Source organism: Drosophila santomea, chromosome 3R (genome assembly GCF_016746245.2).
Source record: "Drosophila santomea strain STO CAGO 1482 chromosome 3R, Prin_Dsan_1.1, whole genome shotgun sequence".
NCBI classification, from domain to species: domain Eukaryota; kingdom Metazoa; phylum Arthropoda; class Insecta; order Diptera; family Drosophilidae; genus Drosophila; species Drosophila santomea.
The window spans coordinates 16,686,169-16,705,549 of NC_053019.2; the positions used below are offsets into that span (position 1 = coordinate 16,686,169).

Below are 19,381 nucleotides of genomic sequence, written 5' to 3' on the forward strand. Positions count from 1 at the left end.
GCAACAGCAACAGCAAGCGCACAGAAAAACATTTGAATTACATTGAAGACAATTCGAAATGCCAAAAGGCAGGCAAAGTTTGCTTCGATTGTTTTTGGTCCAAACTCAAAATCAAATTGTGCCAAATTACTTGGACAGCCAAATGCTTTGGCTAACCAATATTGCTTCTATTTCTCTCTCTCTCTTTTCTACTGTGTATCTCTATCTCTGTTCGTGTGTCTGTCTGTGGTCCAAATGAATAATTTGGCATCGCAGATAAACGAAATCAATGTCCACGGACCGGGCCCAAAACCAAATGGCAACATCTGCACATTGTGCTGAATTGAGGGGCCATCGGTGCGGGAGGCTACAATGGTTACATTGGGCTGGTTGGAACCTCTGGGCCACTCTTGGGAACTTGTTATTGAATTAAAGTGACTTGATTTACGACGCGTTCTGGTCCAAAGCTCTTAATGGCATTTGCCACGAGTCCAGCTACCCTCTGACTCCCTAACCCACTCAGTTAGGTACCAAAACCTTGGCCTCGTCCCTCAGCAGGGCCATCCGTTTTCCGAAATGAAGTTTGCGCTTTGTGATGTTATAACCGTCAACGGTTCGTATGCGTGATATTAAGTATGCGACATGTTGCGCTTTGTAGCAGAGATGAATGAAAGGGCTTTTAGTGCTTGAAATTGCTGGTGCGGCAATTTACGTTGGAAGTTAGTTGAGCATCTAAATTTTAGATTGTTAAAAAAACCTTGTGGCAATCAGAGTTTATGGTAAAAAGATTTAAGCACCCTTCTAATTTTATTAGCGAAAACAGCTTAACTGTTGCTAAACTTTAGAATAGTATATGGCATAATTGAGATACATGTAATTAAAACTTACAACAAAATGATGCCATTACTCATGCAGGTTGCAACCGGCACCACTACCACCACCACCACCACCACCACCACCACCACCACCTCCTCCACTTGACTGCTTGTTGTGGTAGCTGATAACATGGTTATCGTGGTTCAAGTCATTGTTATTGCGATTATTGTGGTTCCAGCACCCACACACAAACACGAGAAACTGCACTGAATTTAACTAAACTAAGGCGAACCTTAAATGACAACAGATAGCGCTAATAATTTATGCATGCTGCATGTTGCAAGTGGAGTGCCAACATCGGGCGACACCCATCACCCAACGCCCAACCACCCAACCGCCCACTTTCAACCGTTATCTTGTAGTAGCCACGCCTCCTCAACCACTGAGCAGGCACCACATGAACACATAAACACAGGCACCCGCACTCGTCGACAAGGCTGCACATAATTTAATTAAAATGAAATCTCGCACGGGGCGCTGAACTGCAAACTGTGAATGCAAATTATTATTAATTACAGCAGAGCGACGACAAATGTTTATGCCCGCCATATGTGTGCCAGTCGCACTGTCCCTGTCTTTCATTGCTGACGTTTACTGCAGAGATGACCACGTGAGCGAATTGTATTACCAAATATAATAGCAACATTTATGGCCAATCAACTTAACTAAAGTTAACGCAAAAGCCCAGGCTTTATTAGCTGATGAATCACTAACTATTACAATGGAGTAAATTGTTATGTAATTTTATAGCCAGAAATGAGCACTTACTTTATGACTTTATCGTTACTCACGACACCATATGGTTTTATGGAGAAAACCTCGTGACACGCGATTATCTCTGACTTGCATGCTTGGCGAGACACAACGGCGCCATCTGTTGACAGTTTGTCGCAAAAACAGCTCTAGTTAAGTGCCTGGATGTTTATGTGCGGTAAATGAAATTAAGAGAAATCTAAACACATTTGCTAGCCATTTATCCTAATACCAGCTACTCTGGTTCACTGAGGTTCTTGGCGCAGCGGTAGTTTTTCCTCATTTTCATTGCTTGCTTTATTGCTCTAAGCGGTTTTTTTTAACAACCTTTAAATTTTCCTATTTTAAGAGATAGATATATAGGTCAAGACTCAACTTTATTAAATCCGGTACATTTTTGACTTTATTGTGGTTATTTATGAGTAATTGATGTTGTTTTTCATGTGCTTCTCAATTCTAGTAATAATAAACTTGAAGATATTCGTGTATTGGCATTGTTAAAAACGTATCAGTCATTTATTTTCTTTGATAGTTTGAAGTAAATTTCATTTATTTCCTATTAAGGATTCGAATGACAACTAAAACCTATGAACAATAGCAATAAATCTCGATGGGAGCTTCTCGGGCGCAAAATGATTGGTGCTTGTATTGATCACTCCTTGTGATAGCTCCTTGCAGCGAGGTCTCATTTTTGGAAAGGACCGTTGCATCAAAGTGGCCATTTCCTGGTTGCGTAACCAGTCGCACAGTGATCGTTTTATTGAACTCGTGTTGTTTCCTCAGATAGGCGTCCTCCACATTGAGAAGCGCCAGCTGATGACACTGTGGATAGGGTTCAAGCAGCAGATTAATGCGTTCCACAGCAAGCTTGGCAATCCGCTGGACACTACGCGCATTCCATGGTATCTTGAGAAATCCATCGCATTGGCAATAATGCAGTGGAATGCGGGCTGAAAAGCAGCTACGCTCCTCAGGAATGGGCAGGAATAATGAAACGTTGTGATCGTTTCGCAGTCGCAGAGTGCGGTTCAAAATTCGCTCGTCACTTAGGTTTTCCAGATCGATCACATCTTTTAGGGTCTCGTGCAGATCGTAAGTGGTCACTAGGCGGTGGGCATTCGCTTCGAGATTTGCCAAGGCCAACGGATATCGTTCACGTAGCCATCGTGGATATATTGCCACCATTGTGGGCAGCGATGTTTCTCTCATGCCCTGAAATGTGTCCACAAAAGGACCATATCGCAGGCCATGATCGGACAAGATCAGCACCAGAGTCCTCTCAAAAATGTTTCGCCTTTTTAGGGCACGCAGAATCCAATAGTACTGACGGTCGGCCCGGTCGCCGTATTGGAAATAATCGTGGACGCCCATTGTCTGCCAAAAAAAGGCAAAGAATCCTCGATCGTAACATCTTGCCTGCATATGGGGCAGCAAACGGTAGATAAAGTCGTACAGAACATGATGATATATCCGATTGCCGCTGCATTTGATTTCAATTGGTCCTCGTGCGTAATAAGTGGATCGCTTGTGGATTTCGTTCAGCACACTTCGCAGATAAAAGTCGGTTGGTTGACGCTTAAAGCCAGGTCTTACGTAAGTAAAGGTTCCACCCACGCGAGAATCCTCGCCAAAAATGGTGGCATAGCCGGCATCCTTAAAATCACGAAACAAAAAGCGACACCGATCGAAATTATCCTTCTTATTTGGTTTGAAGCATCCACTTCTGGACTCCAGTTCATCCACACTCTGACCGCTAAACAAGGGAATCAGATTCGGGTACGAATTTCGCCCGACGCGGTTGTAGCCCCATAGTTCAATGTGTGGCAGACCTTCGATTAAGTCTTTTACTCGACTGTGAATGGAAAAGAATTACTTATATTATTATTTATATCTGTAATGTATGAACTGCTCCTAGCGTATTTTATACAATTATAATTGAACGCATACAGCTAGAAAGTCCTTTTGTTGTTCAATTGATGTGATATATTAAAGCCGGTGGTTTTTATGGCAATTGAAGCGAATTTATGTTTTAATTGGATAGCTGGTGATATTAACACTTTGTTTATCTCTATCGTGTTGCACATAATGATTAAATAACAGAACAATTAAACAATGGACCTTTGGTAAAATTAAGCAGTTAAAACTTTTTAGGTACTTACCTGAAGTAGCGCTGGTAATGCATGTGGGAAATAGAGTCTATACCCAGAATTAGAACCGAAAGACGATTCGCTGCTTCAGAATTAGTAACGTTGAATATCCGGTCCTTTGGGAATGGTAGAAATATAAAGACATCGTTAAACACTAGGCGACCATAGTCCATCCAGCACCAAACACGCAGAGTTATGTTACCTGGCTCTACCTCTGTGAAGTTACTCCATTTGCTAAAACGAAAGACTTTCATTTCAAAGTACCTGTTCAAAAAGTCATTCAAGCGCACGAAGCGTTTGTAGGCGCAAGAGATTTCGCTTAGCCTTCGAACTCCCAACTTTTGCCAAAGCTGCTTTGCATTGGCGGTCAAGTACAGGTAGTTTCTTTCCTCAATGGATTTCGCCTTCATCAGCTTGATCATAGGGCACCAAAATGTGGGCATTTCTGTCATATGGTACATCGCCATGGGTGAAAGAGGATCCATGGAAATTATTTGGCATTGTGAGGAATTCACAAATAGCATCCTACTATCCGGTTTACCTTCTAAAGGCGGTCTGACTTTTAGGTTATATTCAACTTGTTCTTTGGAACTTGTTAATACGTAGAGTAATAAGAAGAATAGTATGAATATGAAACTATTCTTCTTTATCTTAGCAACACATTGGCTATATTCCATTTGAGAGTTTTATGTTCTTTATTTGTTAAAGAGAGATAATATTTTATATGGAAGTCAACAATTCGAATCAGGTATCTAGATCTGGAAAAAGTATATTTAAAAACTATTTGTTCATTGCTTATAATTCTAATCAAATTTTCCAGAAAGTGCACTAGCTTTCAAAAATTGTAGTTTTTACACGTACGTACGTACTTGATTGACTTTAAATTCACTTTGTTTCCGCTCTCGCCTTGTTGCAGTTTGTTCTTTGTCAATTAGCATAGTTTACAGTTTCAGTTCTTCGGCCTTTTGGCTTTGTTTGCGTTTGCAAAAAGAGAAAACAGTACCATACAATACAATGGAAAGCTAAAATAGAAAAGGCATTTAAAAGGGCGTTTAGTGATTGAGTTTGTAGTCGGGCGTTTTTTAATTAGGCTAACTTGATTGGATTTTACACTTCAGCTTGCCTTCATTAGTTCTTTCTCCTATTCTACCAATTTGTAAGATAAGACAAGTAAGTTGTTCTACACTTTGAAGTAGAAACCCATTCAAAAGAAATTAGTTAGGTTAGCAATAAAGTTAGTAGATAAATATCTAAGATGCGCACCACAGGAGCCCTGTTCTTAATGGGATTTACTGGAAAAACTTTAAGATGACATCCCTCCCCAGATACGCTAATTTGATATGTAAATTTATCCAGCTCTTTAATTTCGCTTTAAATTACTAAACTGGAAACCCAGCGGTGGACCGGTAAGCATCCTGGATGCTTGAGTGAGGAGCTATCCTTCAATCCGACTGAGCCGGAGACCAAACGGGAGTAACCGGATCTATTTCACAGTTTGAGACGAAATGGGAATTGTGTTCCTCATTCAATTTTCATTCTCGTTTTCGCTATCCTTTCTAGTGTTTCTCCATTGCCGTATGCGAATTCCACGATGTTGTTTTCTTTAATTTTCCGCAAACGGAGGCAGCAAAGCGGCGGCTTCCTGCCTTCCTGTGATCCTTTTTCTTTCCAACCGTTGCTCTTGCTGCTCGGTTCCATTCCTCGGTCATGTCTCGTTGGCAGCATCCTGTATCCTGTGTAAAACATATGCATACATTTTATACCATTACAGCATAACAATATTGCATTTGCAGAAACATTTCTCTCACCGCTATCCTTTTCCTTATTTTTTTGGATACCGCTTCCTCTACCTTTAGCCATCGCCACCCCCACTGCCACCGCCAACTGTCTTGCGTTTTGTGAATCCAGCGCGAATCCTGTGAATCCTTGCGACCTCTTGCCGCCGTCCATTTCGCTCCCCCACGTTAGCTTTGAGTTACAATTTCCTCGTGCATACCCTGTAAATGTTTGTGTACAGTATAGCTTGGTGGGTAATGAGTTTTTTCAAATATATAAATAATGGTTCGAGTTAGAACGATCCTTATGTGGTGTTCCTAAAAATCGTTAAAATGTTAAATGAGGGAGGAAGATCAAACTATCCATAAAAAGTTCAGTAAATAAACACATCTCAAAGGACTTTACAGGATATCACTTGATTCCCACAGCCCCTATTAAAAACTTCTTCGTTGCCCTGATTGTTGTTGTTTTATTTCGTTGAATTTCAGTTTCAGTTTTTGGTTTTGGCCAAAGGTTTTACCTGCGCTTACGCCACCCACCGAACCACCCACCAGCATCTCTCAGCTCGACTCGATTCGACTTGGGTTTCGCCCACCCGCTGCCTGCTCCAATTACAGTTTGCATAGTTGAGTGTCGTCTGCGGAAATTTGTTTATTTTACGCGCATTGCGTTTCGCGTCGCGTCGCATCGCCTCGGTTTGGTTTGGTTGGATAACCATCCTGCCTTGCCTTCTGCCCAGAATCCTTTGGATTCTCCTTTTTGGCCGGAGTCGCAGCAGCAGAGCGACACAACGAGACATGACGACGGCACATGGTACGACCGACTCGCTAAGACAAACTGACAGCCAAATGCGTCAGACTCGTTGCAGATTTCATTTGGCGTGAATTCTTCTTCACATTTCCCCCTCTCCTGCTTGGTATAATTCTCCTTTTTTATGGTTTTGTTCCGTTTTTGCCAATGTATTTTGCATTTTTGTAGCTTTCGTTGACATTTCCCTCGGCTGCGAAACCTTGTGCATTGAGCAGGTTTATAGCTTTTCCTCTGCTGCCATCGTTTCTGATGCTGATGCTTCGGTGCAAGTTACCGCCGCAGTTACATTCAGAGTTGAATACGCCAAAAAAGAGAAGACATCAAGAAATGTCAGATACAGCCGTGGCTACCGAAAAAGGCAACAAAAAAAAAACAACGAATCGTGGGAATGGTCAGGATGGAGGCTGACGTCCGTTCACCACTGCGTATGTGCAATAAGTTCTTCTTCAATTTGCGTTACGTATACGCACACAACGATCAACGGACAACATAATGAAAATGTCGTTGTGGCTGTGGATAACATAAAAGTTTGTGATGAGAGGTTGTTGTTTTTCTATAGCGTTTTAGGCTTTTGCATTTTTAAGTAATTGGATAACGATGGCATGCACAGAAGACAAATTAATTGATTCGATTGAAGATCTTAAAAGCATCTTAAATGTGAAGTAGTCGGAATCATTTAAATGCAGTTTTTGGACAAAATATGTGTACTGGTTGTGTTAAGTCTGAACGTGATCGGCACTATAATCGTATTAAAATGAAATCAGATTTCAGACAATCCAAATTGGATGACTTTACTTGGTGCATCAATTGATTCGATTGGTCTCTTCACCCTGCAGTGGACACGGAATTGCCTCATGGCATTGTCATCGGACGGACAATTTTGGCCTGGTCATGAAGAGTTCGAGGAGGGTTTCAATCACTTGACATGTTCAGCAGTCAATTTGTGGATTGCTGGGATTGCAGCTCCTCCTTCTGATTTTCCTCGTAATACTGCTACTTTTGCTTAGTGCTCATCATCTGCCAGTGCTCATCCTTGTTCCTCCCTCCCCTACCCCCCTGCCTTCTGCCTGTGTGGCATGTTGCAAGTCCTTGTGCTTGCTGTCTGACCAACCAGAAGAGTCGGGTCCAGTCCAGTATGCAGTTGCCCCGTGGCCCGGTATGCCAACCTGTCAGAGGACTCAGCATATGAGTGTGCGTCCGAGGGAGGATGTTGCTGCTGCGGTTGCTCCAACTTCTGCACCTGCTGCTGCTCTTGCCGTTGTCCTGGTCAACAACTATGCGTTGACAGTGGACTCCTCAAAACCTTTGCCCAAATGTGCCCGTAGATGCTCGGAGGGAGGTTGGAATGAACAGCTAACAAGCCGATCATCATCCCACATGCGGCGTCCAGAACATTACCAGAGCACACTCAAGGAAAATGGTTAGGAAGTATTGCTATAAATAAATTGGGCTAAAACTTATTTCCAATATTCTCGATAACAAATGTGATAAACTCTTTATTTCAAAATACTTTTTGGTTTAAAATATATTAGCTTTAGGTTCTTATAAAAAATATACGTTTTCCATGAAACTTACGTATGTTCTTTCTTCAATTGCGAAACTTAATAACACATGTAAGGCGAACATTTTATTTACGCTGTACGTTTTGCCTGTGATTGCTGCTTGTCAAGCTACAGAATTACTTGGTTTGGCCAAAAGATTGGACTGGATGGGGAGGGCTACCCAGGACCAACGTGCTGCCAATAACTCAACTAATTGTCGCTGCAAGTGGTTGGTCCCCCGTTCTTCGGTCGTGTTTCATGGATTTACGCCCACCCTGCTGGCAGAAAAATGAGCTACGAATTGTTAATTTCGAGCTGCAGCTGAGCAAAGAAATCGTTTTTCCAGCCAAGCGAACGCAGCCGAGTGGCAGCATTATTAAAGCCTTGTCAGCGGCAGGAAAAGCAGCGGTAGCAGCCGCACGTGGCGCAAATTGTGGCATAAAACGGTAGCAAAGACACCTGCTGGTTGCTCTGCATATTAATAAGTTGCTCGGCCCACGTTTTTCCAGCCAACATAATGTATATTTCCTCCTGCTTCAGTTCGAGCCAGGTTAGTGCGTTGGCTGTGGCCCAGCTGGCCATAGTTGGGCATTCATTAGACTCGTTGGGCGATTGCTGTAGTTGCTCTGCTCCTGTCGCTGCTGCTATGCAACGTTGCGTATACGTTGTCGTTGCTGTGGTTGCTATAGGCACTTGCTTTAAGCTTTTAATCATTGGTAAATAAATTGCGGTAAATGTCCAAATTTTTAATTATCGTATTGCTTTTTAACGAATATTATTATATAAGGCAATATAATTTAACATGAAATATTTAAAAAAAAATCCAAGAAAGATCTTAAACTTCTGGAAAAAATGTCTCGTTTGTAGCCCATTTGTAATTGACCGAGTTTGCACCGCAATCTCAATGGTTTTCTTGTGTTTTAACCAATCGAAGAACACGAACGCTAATGGCCTAAGCTGCATCTGAATACACAGCAGCTGAACGCAAAAATGACGATAGTCTGGCGACAGGATGTCGGCAGTCGACAGTCTGCAGTCTACAGCAGGACTCGGTGTCTCTTTCTGTGTCTGTCCTTTCAACTGCATTGCCGCACTGCTGAACTTGAGTTGGGGGCCCTTGGTTTGAGCGGATTTCATTGTGTGCCGGAGGGGGTGTCGGGCGAAGGGTTGGGAAGGAGAATGAGACCCAATACTGACGCCACAGATACCCGTGGCACTCCCCACTCCTGATCCTTCTAACGACTCTGTAGCCAGTTGCCAAATTTACTTCAATTTTTTATTTGCCGCCATGGCACGTATAGCGTGCTAAATTTTCCGCACGCATTCTTCGTTTTATCTCTAGCTCCCTATCCCAACCTATATCGTTAAATATACGGAACTCGGCCCTATTCATGTATCTAATCCACCAATATACTGGTTCGGCATATCCTGTAAATGATGAACAAAGCTGCATTGTATTTAAATATTTCCGTTGCCATTCAATTTGAAAATTAATAGGCTAATTGCGCATGAAAATTCATTTAATTGATGGCTATTTATGAGTTGTGATACATGATTAGATTCGTGATAGAATATTAATTATGCATAAAATTATAGATTTAATGCTAATTTATGCTAATTCATTTATCATTTGAATATAAGGAAATGCAAGTAAAAATTCAATAAAATTCATAACAGGTTGCTTTTGAAACAGATAGCTAAATGTGGTATATACATATGTGCGATAGATATGTGCTTTTGAAACACAAAATAGTCGGCTTATGTTGCTGGCCAGCTTTATTGTTCCCATCGTGCATTTTTTAATTAGAGGGTATTTCGCATTTTAAACCCAACGCAGCTAGCTGGCCTTTTTGTTCTCGATGAGTGCACTCCATTGCCGGTGGCTCGCTCGGCCCGTCTGGCAGTTTGCCAAAAAACTGTCAAAGCAACACGAGACAACGCCTCCTGCCGCCATCCAGATTTCCGCCCCTGGAAAGTCGAATATCCTGCCGCAGGACAGGGACGGGGACAGGAACAGGAACAGGGCCAGGGAAAGGGACAGGGACATGTGTGAATGCCAGGAGAAGCTCGCTATGAAAATTCTATACAAATAAAAATGCAATTCACACAAATGGACTTTTGTCCCCCTCGTTTCGCTGTAAAACACTGACAGGCGCATGGGGAATAGTCGGGCGGGACTGGTCGTGGAGGGTGTCAAAAAAAATCAGTGATAAACGTGAACAAGCGGCAAAGATTGAATTAGTTTGTCGGACTCTTTTTGGGTTTTGTCGGCAGGACAAAAGTGGACAAGTGAATCGAGTGTTCCAGGCGGTGCAGGGATTGGAGCGCTGGGTGGGGATACTCTTTGGGTGCCATAGTTCATTTGTTGTACTCTTTGGCTCACTCGAATTTCCTGTCAAATGCATTTATTGATTTACTACATAAATCTATTGTTAAATGGCTTCTGCAAAATGCAGAAGGAGCTAACAATAAATGACAGCAAATCTATGACATGGCATCTAATTGAATTTTTGCATGTCGCTCTAATGCTTAATTGAAAAAAGGCCGTTATATTTTGATTACGCCAAAGCTATAAATTATTGTTTGTTTAATTTAACATGTTTTAATTGTTATTCTTTTGAAATAATACTATTTTAAAATAACGGATGTTCAAATATAATGAAATGGCCTATGAATTAGATAAATGTATACAAATGTGTACTAAATGAAACCATTTGTTTCGTTAGACAAGTTCAACATTTTTTATTGGCTTGCTAAACGCCAAAACAACTATTATATTGTAGTTTGCATTTAGCAATAAAAAGTTTGTACTCTACTTCGAATAAAACAGCATAGTTGTCAATAATTGTTCGAGCAAACAATTTCGATTTCCGCAATCCCAACAACTTGGCGATGATCACGTTTCATTGCTAGGGCTACAAATAGTTTAGTAATAAATGGGATAAACTCAAAAACCCTTTAGCAGCCACAACAGAATTGCTAACAATGCAAAACAAGCTACAACAATGGAAGGTTAGATTTGGGGACTTTTCCAGCAATATTCAGGGCACTTTGTCGTAGTGGACAATTTGTTATTAAGCCATCCGCCCAGGAGGCGTATGTGTTATATGCCTGTTTCCATATTCATGAATTGCCTATCCTCTCAAGACAGAGAGGCACGTGCATCTCGATTATTTTGAATAATGACCATACTGCACGCATTCGATCGAAGTGGGTGACAGCCTGACATGTTTCATAAATATTCAAAATGCATTTGGTGCAGCCTCCTCCGACATTGATGCTGATGCCGGTGATGTGCACCATGTGGGTTCGGTCTGAGATATCATGTCCGAAAAATTCCACAGATTACTTCTCTTGTCTGAATTCATGGCTCTTGAAACGAGCAAAAATAAGTAAGAATATTTTTTGACTGCACGTATAAGGGCTTTTAAATACCTCCTTTGGTTTGCATTTTTAAAAATATTTATATTTAATACCGACTTTTTCGGTATAATTTTAATTTATAATTATAATTTAAACTATATATAATTTTTTGGATTAAGGTAGATTGGTTTTCAAAAAGTGATGACTGGGCTTAAGTTACGAAAATTTCAAAGGTCATTAGAAATAGCTGAAGTCTAATAGCACGACTGAACAAACGTTTTAGTCAACCAACTGAGTTAGCTAACAACCCACTATAAAAATGCATATGCCTTTTCACATGAAAATGAATGGGTAGCAGATGACTGCAGTTGGTCCTGTTCGGACTGACCATGACTGATGTGCTGCTGAAAACGTATTTATACAATTTATGCACTGCCCACACCAGAGGTCCTCGAGTGCTCAACTTGGCAAGTGGATTCTTCACTTTATGACCGGGGCGAACTCAACAGCTTTACGGATGGACTGAAACTATTTCGTATCCATTTTGGTAGCACGAAGCACGAGTGCTTCTTTGCTTATATCTCGAATTATTTATTTGTTTAGCCAGCTCCTCTCGCAAATAGAACAAACGATGCCTGCAATGGCGCTTATAATTCTGGGAGTAGCCATAGAAAGTTAGATCAATTAGGCCGAAAGTCAACAGTTGTCAATTAAATACGAATGACAGGAAAATTGGGAGCTCCGTTTTGTGGCCCGAAATAAACGTTCCAGTCAACTAATTGGGTCTTTAAAGCGTTTGAGTTGCTCAACGCGTTGAGAGGAATGAACTTGGGTTCAGGTGCCCACTCGAAGATTCTCATTAATTTCGGGGAATAAACTGCTAGACATTGATGGCCAGGCCAGGCCAAGTGGATTGGTGGTGCAAGAGCAAGACATTCACCTTTAGCTAATCATCAAGAGAATTCCCTGCCCGTCGCCCGTCGCAGAAAAGGTGTTTAATTACAGGGCACAGCAAATCCGCCAGCATATTGACCCAGCCAAGTGGAACGTGTCGAGTACGGTTAGTTAGAGCGAGTAAGCAGATTCCAATGTCTCCCTCTCCCTTTTTGTCTCTGTCTCTTAACGCTTAACCCTTTGACAAGCTCTCAGACTCAACGCAAAATAGCAGAAAAAAAGTGGAAACAGCAAAGACAAATGAACAGATAGCAAATGTCATTAGTATTCAAGTTTGGGTTTGAGGCGAGGGTTAAACGAGAACTTCAAGGTGCTATCAATTCAGCCAAATTGGGGGTTCAAAAATGGGGGAACGATAAAATTTGTTCGAGTGCCACTCTGGTAATTGGAAAAATATCATTCCTAATCTTCTTTTGCGAGTGGAAACAATATTCTTAAGAAAACGTGCAAACTTTGATGACTAAAGCTTTAAGTACCAAGAGTTTCAGTTTTCGAAAACTATAAGTTTTAAACTAAATTAGGAGGAGTTTAGTTTAGTTTAAACGATGTTCAACAGGGACAAACTTTGGATCTAAGATTATACAATTTAATGAAATCTTATTACTTAAATAATGAAATCCCCATAGCAATGGGCTTTCGATTATTCCAAATTAATATAGACATTTAGTTCAATTTGACTTCAAAGCAAACGCTGCTTGTTTACTATATTTTAAATTGTTAAAGCAACCCTATGCGACTGTGCATACTGCGCACACTTCCTTGCCACCTTATGTTTGCCTTCGTCCTGGTCGTTGCCCGCTATCCAGGGTCCTTTCGCCATCTGCGGGTCACACGCGTACGCAAGGAACGTATTTGGCCAGGAGCAATGGATTTCGTGGGGCTGGGACGGTGGAATCAGAGTGTTTTGGTGTGGCACTCATTGGTGCGTAGTCTGCCGTCGGCGACCTTTTCACTGACTTTTCCACTTTGACGAAATTAAATCTGCAATGCTAAAATGATGATGGACGGTGTGTGTGTGTGTGTGTGTATGTTTGTGTGTGCGTATGTTACGCTCGAATGGCAATTGAAAAAGCGACCAGATGTGAGTGGATGGGGATAAAGCTTTTGTATAGGCCGGGAGCTGCCTCCAATCGTTATATAATTTAAATTATACATGTGAAGCTTAATAAATAATATTTTCCAACTTGTTCTTTTAAGCATTACGGAAGCGATGGTATCTGTTATCTAAATAAAAGGTAGAACGTGTCAGTAAAGTAGGTCATAATGCGAAAGTTTGCGTGTTTATTTTTAACAAGAATTACTCCAGTAAGCCCAAGATAAGTAAATACTGTATGCAATCAGGGAAAGATTATTAACTGCACTGCCGCTTCCGGTGCAAGAGTGAGAAGAAAATACCAAGAAGTTTACTCTCAATTAATTTAATAAAATGGGTAAATTACAAAAACTTGCCTTTGACAAATATTAAATTTCAAATTAATTGACATGTATCCTGAAGGTAAGTTTAGTAACCCATGTTAAAGAAACAATTTATCTCAAAATACCTAAATTGCTAGATTTAATTTCATATATTACTTGCATTTGAATATATCCAGCTGCTTTGTTCTTTTGCCTGAAGCGCCGACTAATGCAGACGTCCAGCATTTTAGTCCAGCTCCATGCTCACATTCAACTCCAGATCAGAAGCTGCAAGGGAATCGGAGAAGCGAGGAGGTTACGGAATCAAACGCAGCGACCGAAGCAAAATCAGGGGCAACTACAACTGCAGTGGCTTTAGAATGAAACACTTTAGTAATTGGTAGCTTATTTCCATCAGCAGGCGAACTGGTTAGCGGGGTCGGGGTTTTCCAGTCCAAGGGAAGAACTAAAGGAAATGACGGGACAGAGCCAGTAAAGAGGACCAGAGCTGGAGCCGGAGCCGGAGCTGGAGAGCCAGGACTAAAAGCGGAGCTAACGGCATCACGATTATGCACAAAAGCCCGACTGTCAAGCTTAATGTGAAATGTCGCACAAATGAAACAAATGCAAAATGCGATAGGTTGGGCCAGCCCGGGGTTGGGGTGAGATGGGTGGAAAAATAAAATGGAAATGACACATCTTACACATGGCTTTAAGACAAGGTTATATTGTGTGTGCTTTCGGGCACCCAAACTTCAAGAGAATCTCCACACAAATACGAATAGATATATGTGTATATATCTGGTTTTTACAATCTCCTGCTGGCTTATATGTATATATAAGGTGTCTAGATGCTCATCGGTGTCTCGCGAAGGACAGTCAGTCCAAGAGAAGCGGGATGGTACAGGAGCCATGGTGAAAAGGAAGCAGAAAAAAAGGTTCCTACTTTGACATAATTAAACGCATTTGAAAGATGAAGATGTCGCCCTCGTCTCAAATGAGAAGAACGGGAACACGAGCATGATGAAGAAGTTGATGGTGACAGCTGCACCCCAAGCCAACCACCACCTTTTGAGCCTGATTCATGACATGGCCATGTATAGGCGAAGGTGTGGCAATCTGCCACCTCGGTAACCTTTCCCCTTCCGCCCTCCCACTCGCCATCGCACTGATGATGAAGCTGATTATGTTTGGCTCTGCGGCGGCGTCCTATCTTCCGCCTCTTTTGGCCATATCTTCGTCTTGAATTTTTTACTTGGTCCTATGAAGAAGATGAAGTGCGCTTGGTCTATCAATATTACACTGAAATATATTTAGGGGGTAATGAACTGATATGATTACTATGTGGAACGAAGAATTGTTAAGAAATATCTCCTTAAATTTCTTATTATGATACTTTCTTTTTCATTACACAACTATTTTTCCCAGTGTTTCCCTATAGATAGCAATATTCCCTGAGCAACAGCATATACTTCGCGCCCCACCTTTGCAGCAAGTTGCAAAGATTTGTGCGGCATTCGAGGCATTTTATTTGAGTTATTTAGTTGGTCGGCTGATGATATTTCCCCCTCGATCGTTCTGGTTCCACTTGCCATTGCTGCTGGCATTTTATGGCTGCCATTTCTCTTATTTAAGGTGCGAGCGCATCAGCAATGCCACCATTCCGGTTCTCCTCCTTCGACTTCAACAGCTCGTTGTTGTGGTTGCTCCTGCGGTTGATGTTGTTGATGCTGTTGCTGTTAAATCCATAAATTATGCAGACATTTAGCAGCAGCCACGAGAGCGAGGAAAATTACGTATACGCCGCGTGTTCGCCGCTTGTCCGTTCATAATTTAAGTTTTTCCCGCTTTCGGCAGTTTGCTCTCCCTGCCATTGCTGTTGTCTTCTCGGCTAGCTGATGTTGTTCTTGTTTGTCAACATGTCTCAGGGTGTTGGCAGCCTTTTATTATTGCTGTGGTGCTTCCCGTTCTTGAATCTATATTTGTGGGTGTGATTGTGTGTGCATGTTTTTATCTGTGTACCGCCTGCGGCCATGGTGATAACTCTGATGACGTTGATGAAAAACTTTTGATTGATGTGGTGGCAAAAACTTCATGTTTGTCATTAGGCGCAACTAGAGGATGCCGTGTTGGGTAAAATGTGCCATGGGGGAAGCTAAAGGGTTTCCTTTCGGGTATGTTTTTGGGCCATATCGGCGAACAGTGGGCGAAGAAGTCAACTTTTTGGCATAACAAACGACAGTCGGCAAAAAGTTCGTTCACCACGCGCGTCTTTAGATGCAGCACTCGAAGGGCTTTGCGAAAAGTTTTGTTTATTAATTAATTGAGGGCTCGTGCATGTGAGTAGTTCGAAAAGAGTTGCTCTATACAGAGCAAAAGTTTAAGAGATTCTCAGCCCATCTGGTTTTTGTTGCGGATTCATTAAGTACTGTTTTCTATTGCTCATTAATACATACTAAGAATTGGTGTTCGCTAAGATAATATTAAAGATTGGCAATTGAAAGCTACCAATAATGATGGCACAATGGAATCTTAATAAAAAAAGGGAGACAAATAGGAAGCTGTCAAATAAAGAATGAATACACCTTATCTTAGTCACAGACCACAGTCAGAGCTAAAAGGCCAAGAACTAAATTGAACGCGTATGCAAAACTTCGATGCAATTAAACCTTGACATGAAATTAGTTACCAATCCAACTATTTACGTACTAACCTGCATGTTTGGCAACCTTGGCAACGCCTAACGAGATGTTCCCAGTTGGTGTTGGCCACGTACCCTTATTTGGAGCTGCGGCTGTAACTATTGTTTTACCCTGGGCCTCTAACTATACCCGACCAGGACCAGTACCAGCACCAGTACAAGTACACCTGTAGCCCCGGTCTGCATCCTACAAGTCGGAGCCATTCATTACGGCGTGTTTGCCTTTGCCTAGTTGCAACCAACAATGCCACACTTTTCCCCACTTCGTAGTTCTTCTTTCTACCCATTTTTTGTGTAGCTCTACTTTTTTCCACAGCCTTTTCCTCTTTCCTCATCTCTAACGCCGTTTTGTTGGGCACTTTTTAAACTTTTCTCGTTATTTTTGCACATTCGCTTGGGTTTTATGGGCACTGCTACACTAATTACCTTGTTTTTCGGAGAATTAACTTTTCGATTACTGTTGCCACAGTTTGTTACTGCTGCCAAGGAGAAGAAACTTACAAGTGCAGTTTTTAGAAAGAAAAAAAATAAAAATCGAAGGTTATATGAGAGGTTGTATGACGGGTCGAGGCGAGGAATTGTGTAACGAGTAAATTGTTTCTCGGATAGCCCCTCCAAATGCCGCACATTTCTGAAAAATTATGGAAATATGCTAAAACGCACTGGAGAGCAGCAAATCACAGACAGAAATTGCGGCTGCAAATTTTGCGGTTTGGCAGTTTGAAAGCCCACAATCACCCCCCGCTGCCCTGTGGCCTATGAAAAACCCCTTTTTTTTATTCACACTTTCATGGGGGGCAGTAAATTGGGGTCGACCTTGTTAAGTTGAAGTTGATTTTTCCAGAGTGTGCTAGTATAGATATATGTACATATATGCATGCAATAGAGTATATAGATGGCACATATGTATGTATCGTTTGTACATAAACATTATTAAGTTACTTTTGTTTGAATTCTATTGAATATTTTCTACAGAATAAAGCTTATTTAGATTGTACCAAAGTTATAGTAAATATCTTGAAACGAGTATAATTAAAGCAAGATAGATACTGATTGGATTTTCTTAATGGCAAATTACGGCTCTGAAATTAAAATCTTATAAAAGATATACTTCTAAAGTTGTGTCAAAGTTTTTCAAGCATTGCTTTGACTCTAAACTTTTTCACTCGCGAACTTGTTATTTTCTCAAACTGGCAACTTTTTAATGAAATTGCAATTTACTAATTAAATCTTTTCTTGTTTTCTTTCAGGATCGACACGGGTTGATAATCAGTATTAAAGGTAAGAGCAAGTTTGTTTGTGTTATTAATGTAAATTAGAAAATAAGAAATCGTGCCATTAAGTTTCCTATTTAAATTGCGACTCACTTCCGTCTTCCTTCTGTATCAAAGCATGTTTGCTTCCATTAATTCCATCCTGTGTTTGCCTAAGTGCACTGTTATGTACCAATGGGTGTTTTAATTGAAGTTAGATCCCCAATGACACATTAAGCCCCGAGCTGTAACCAAAAAACTACGAACTGTAATATGTATGTTGAGGGAAAAATGCAGTATTTTGAATTAGGTTAGGTAAATGGACTTACAAGTTAAATACTTTCCCTTTAATACAGGAATTCAAGAGGGGCCCCTTCATTTCATTAAAATATATCTGCCAATAGCTTTTCACAAAGTTAGCTTACAAGTGCGCAAGCATTCAATTTTCCAGAAAGCGTTTTCCGTTTCACTCAGTCATCTTAGTTCAATCTAAGCTGTCAGCGAAGCTTATTTCATTCATTTTTTCAGCTCCTCTGAAATGGGGAACATCTTCATGAAGTTAATTACAAGGAAATGCTGCAGTGATTTTTGCTCGGAAGCAACGCCCCCCGAAACTGGCCATCGTCTCCAGATGGTCCTCGGACTGACCGTCGTTTACATTTTTCTTGAGCATTTTCCCTTTTGCCATTTTCAAATGTAATTACATTTCATTTTTCTCGCTTCGCATCTTTCGGTCGTTCCATCTCTTCATATCCCCGGATCTCGGAGGACTCGGAGTCGTTCATTATCCGTCCCTGTCCATAACATTTTGTTGCACAGTCGTCGCTAATCTTGGCCGACAAGTTCCTCTGTCCCATTTCCATCTCCACTCCATCCACATCCACATCTCCATCCCCAACCCGATCTCCATTCTGCTCCTTTTCATTTCCCCGGGCTATCTGTCCCTGTTTCTTGGCGACTGTTTAAATGTCAGTTAAAATCCCATAAATTCTCCTTAAATGACTTCTGTCTGCCGCAATTTCGTTTGCCAGTACTGCTGACCCTGGCTACATTCGGTTTGGATATGGGCAAAATGGCCAAGACGAATGGCCAAGAAGAATTGCAGTGGGCCGTTGGGCTAGAAGATGGTCTGAATTAGCTTCAAGAAGCGGCAAGTCACACAAAAACTTGTAGTCTCTCCGTAACTTAAGCTTTAATTCATTCTCAACTGAACGATAAGCTGGTGCTTTTCTTTATTCGTCTTACTTGGCCAAGAATCAGTTGGCCAAGTGAAATAGTGAATCCGGGAATCGTTCGGCTTTCTGCACGTCCAATGACGCAACAACATGCAAGTTGCAACTAACAACGTGCAACTTTTGCAATTGGTTCAATAAACTCATTAAATGCTTTCAACTTTTTGTTTCTCGTTTTAACAAAGTTTTTTTTTCTGTTCCTTCCCTGTTCTTTGTACTTGGCGCAAACTTTTCTGGGCAGAAATGGCGGTCATTCGGTCGCCTTTTGGCTCGTTTTCAACTTGTCGCATTATCCCTTTTATTGTCGTCGACATTTGCAACGCATTATCCTTGGCAGCTATTTTTGTTTTGGTTTTTTTTTCTGAATAGAAGATTCTCTTTATTTTTTCCTCTTTTATTTACGATTGCCAGCGGCAATGGTTTCATAAGTCCGTTGGGCAGTTTTACTAATGTGCGGCATAAAAAATGAATTAGTGCGATGGGCATGCGTCAAAGTGAATTTTAAATCCATTTAAAGCGAGCACTTAGTTCCAATGGATTTGAATGTAATTGTGCCACGTATAGTGAAAGTATATCGATTTTTCTTCATTTTTATTTTACT

At 41.2% G+C, this 19,381-nt stretch overlaps 2 protein-coding genes across 2 annotated transcripts in view; one reads left to right on the forward strand and one right to left on the reverse strand.

The window, feature by feature from the left end:
• The window catches only part of LOC120450879 (cadherin-87A), a 55,098-nt gene that overhangs the window by 12,368 nt on the left and 23,349 nt on the right, over positions 1 to 19,381 (forward strand). The window contains exon 3 of the mRNA XM_039634105.1: positions 17,546 to 17,576. The gene's annotated coding sequence lies outside the window, so the exon portion shown is untranslated. The remainder of the gene's footprint in view (positions 1 to 17,545; positions 17,577 to 19,381) is intronic.
• LOC120450878 lies at positions 2,194 to 4,437 on the reverse strand. The gene is made up of 2 exons (XM_039634104.1): positions 3,768 to 4,437; positions 2,194 to 3,460 (listed from the first exon to the last, which is right to left on the reverse strand). The coding sequence occupies exons 1-2, from the start codon at positions 4,430 to 4,432 to the stop codon at positions 2,194 to 2,196; spliced, it is 1,932 nt and encodes a 643-aa protein (XP_039490038.1). The 5' UTR covers positions 4,433 to 4,437.

Bases quoted from the DNA above. Each gene is read 5' to 3' on its own strand.
- LOC120450878 (XM_039634104.1), bottom strand. From the start codon at position 4,432: ATGGAATATAGCCAATGTGTTGCTAAGATAAAGAAGAATAGTTTCATA. The intron at 3,461-3,767 runs GTAAGTACCTAA...TTCCATTCACAG, and splicing joins CATTACCAGCGCTACTTCAG to TCGAGTAAAAGACTTAATCG.